This window comes from Alligator sinensis, unplaced genomic scaffold, assembly GCF_000455745.1.
Source record: "Alligator sinensis unplaced genomic scaffold, ASM45574v1 scaffold113_1, whole genome shotgun sequence".
In the NCBI taxonomy this organism is placed as follows: domain Eukaryota; kingdom Metazoa; phylum Chordata; order Crocodylia; family Alligatoridae; genus Alligator; species Alligator sinensis.
Genome location: NW_005842918.1, coordinates 52,116 through 53,261, shown reverse-complemented (window position 1 = coordinate 53,261; position 1,146 = coordinate 52,116). Strand labels below are relative to the sequence as shown.

General features: G+C 59.7%; 1 protein-coding gene across 1 annotated transcript in view; it reads right to left on the bottom strand.

Annotated features, from left to right (window-relative positions):
* The window catches only part of KMT2B (lysine methyltransferase 2B), a gene marked incomplete at its 5' end in the record, with an annotated part of 22,955 nt that overhangs the window by 7,647 nt on the left and 14,162 nt on the right, over positions 1 to 1,146 (bottom strand). Inside the window, 2 exon segments of the mRNA XM_025192372.1 lie at positions 169 to 247; positions 944 to 1,064. Coding sequence (XP_025048157.1) covers positions 169 to 247; positions 944 to 1,064 — 200 coding nt within the window.

The following is a 1,146-nucleotide window of genomic DNA, read 5'->3' as shown; positions in this document are numbered from 1 at the left end:
GCGGGTGGGGAGGAGGGGGGGGGGGCCGGATGGGTGGGGGGGGGGGCGGGGGGGGCAAATCCCACTCCCCAGGAACCCCCAGGTCTGGGGCAGGAACCTAAGGGGCCCTCACCCCTTCAACTGCCCCTTCCAGGACATTACCCCCCACCCCAGGGTGCTAGCACTCACTGGTAACCAACGGGGAAGAGGTGTCCATCACACTCTGACAGGTCTGTCAGCGTGCCCAGGCTGTCGATCTTGATGGAGCCTATGGGACAGCAGGGGTCAGGGGGGCTGGGAGATTGCACCCCGTAGAAACCAGGCTGTGGGGATGCAGCCAGCTCTAGGGAAAAGCAGCTGTGGGGGGACAGCTGTGTAACACAATGCGCTCAGCTCTGGGGTGCAACAATTGGGGGATTGTGTGGGTATAACATGGTGCAGCCTGCTCTGGGGTATGCAGCTGGAAATGGCCATGGGGAACATAGGAGAGGCAGTGCTGGATGCAGCTGGCTCTGGGGTGGAGCAAGGTTGGGGGAACAGGCAAGTGCAACATGATGCAGCCAGCTCTGGGGTGAGCAACTGGGGAACGGCCACATGGAATGGGGGTGGGGTGGGGATGACACAATACATGCAGCCAGCTCTGGGAGTGCAGTGGAGAATAATATGATGCGGCCAGTTCTGGGATGCGACAGCTGAGCATGGCCCTGTGAAATGGGGTGGGATGGTGCTGGATGCAGCCAGCTCTGGGGCATGGCAGCAGGGAGAACAGCCACGTATAACACCCTGCAACCAGCTCTGGGGTGTGTCAGCTCAAAGAAAGACTGTCTATAACATGATACAACTGGCTCTGGGGGGTGTCAGCTGGCACAATGACTATGTATAGCACGATGTGACCAGCTCTGGGGTGTCGGCTGGGACAATGACTGCATATAAAATGATATGACCAGCTCTGGGGGGTGCTCACCAATCATCATATTGACAGTGTCGGGTTCGAGGCCAACCGTGAACTTCCTCTTGAAGCTGATGCCTTCGAAGTCCACATAGACGCGGCGCAACACATCAAAGCCGTCCTCCGCTACAATCTCCTGGAAGGGTGGCAGGGGGGTCAGAACCCTCCAGCCCTGGGGGGGCCCAGCACCCTCCCCCAAAGGCCGAGGCCTGTAGCCA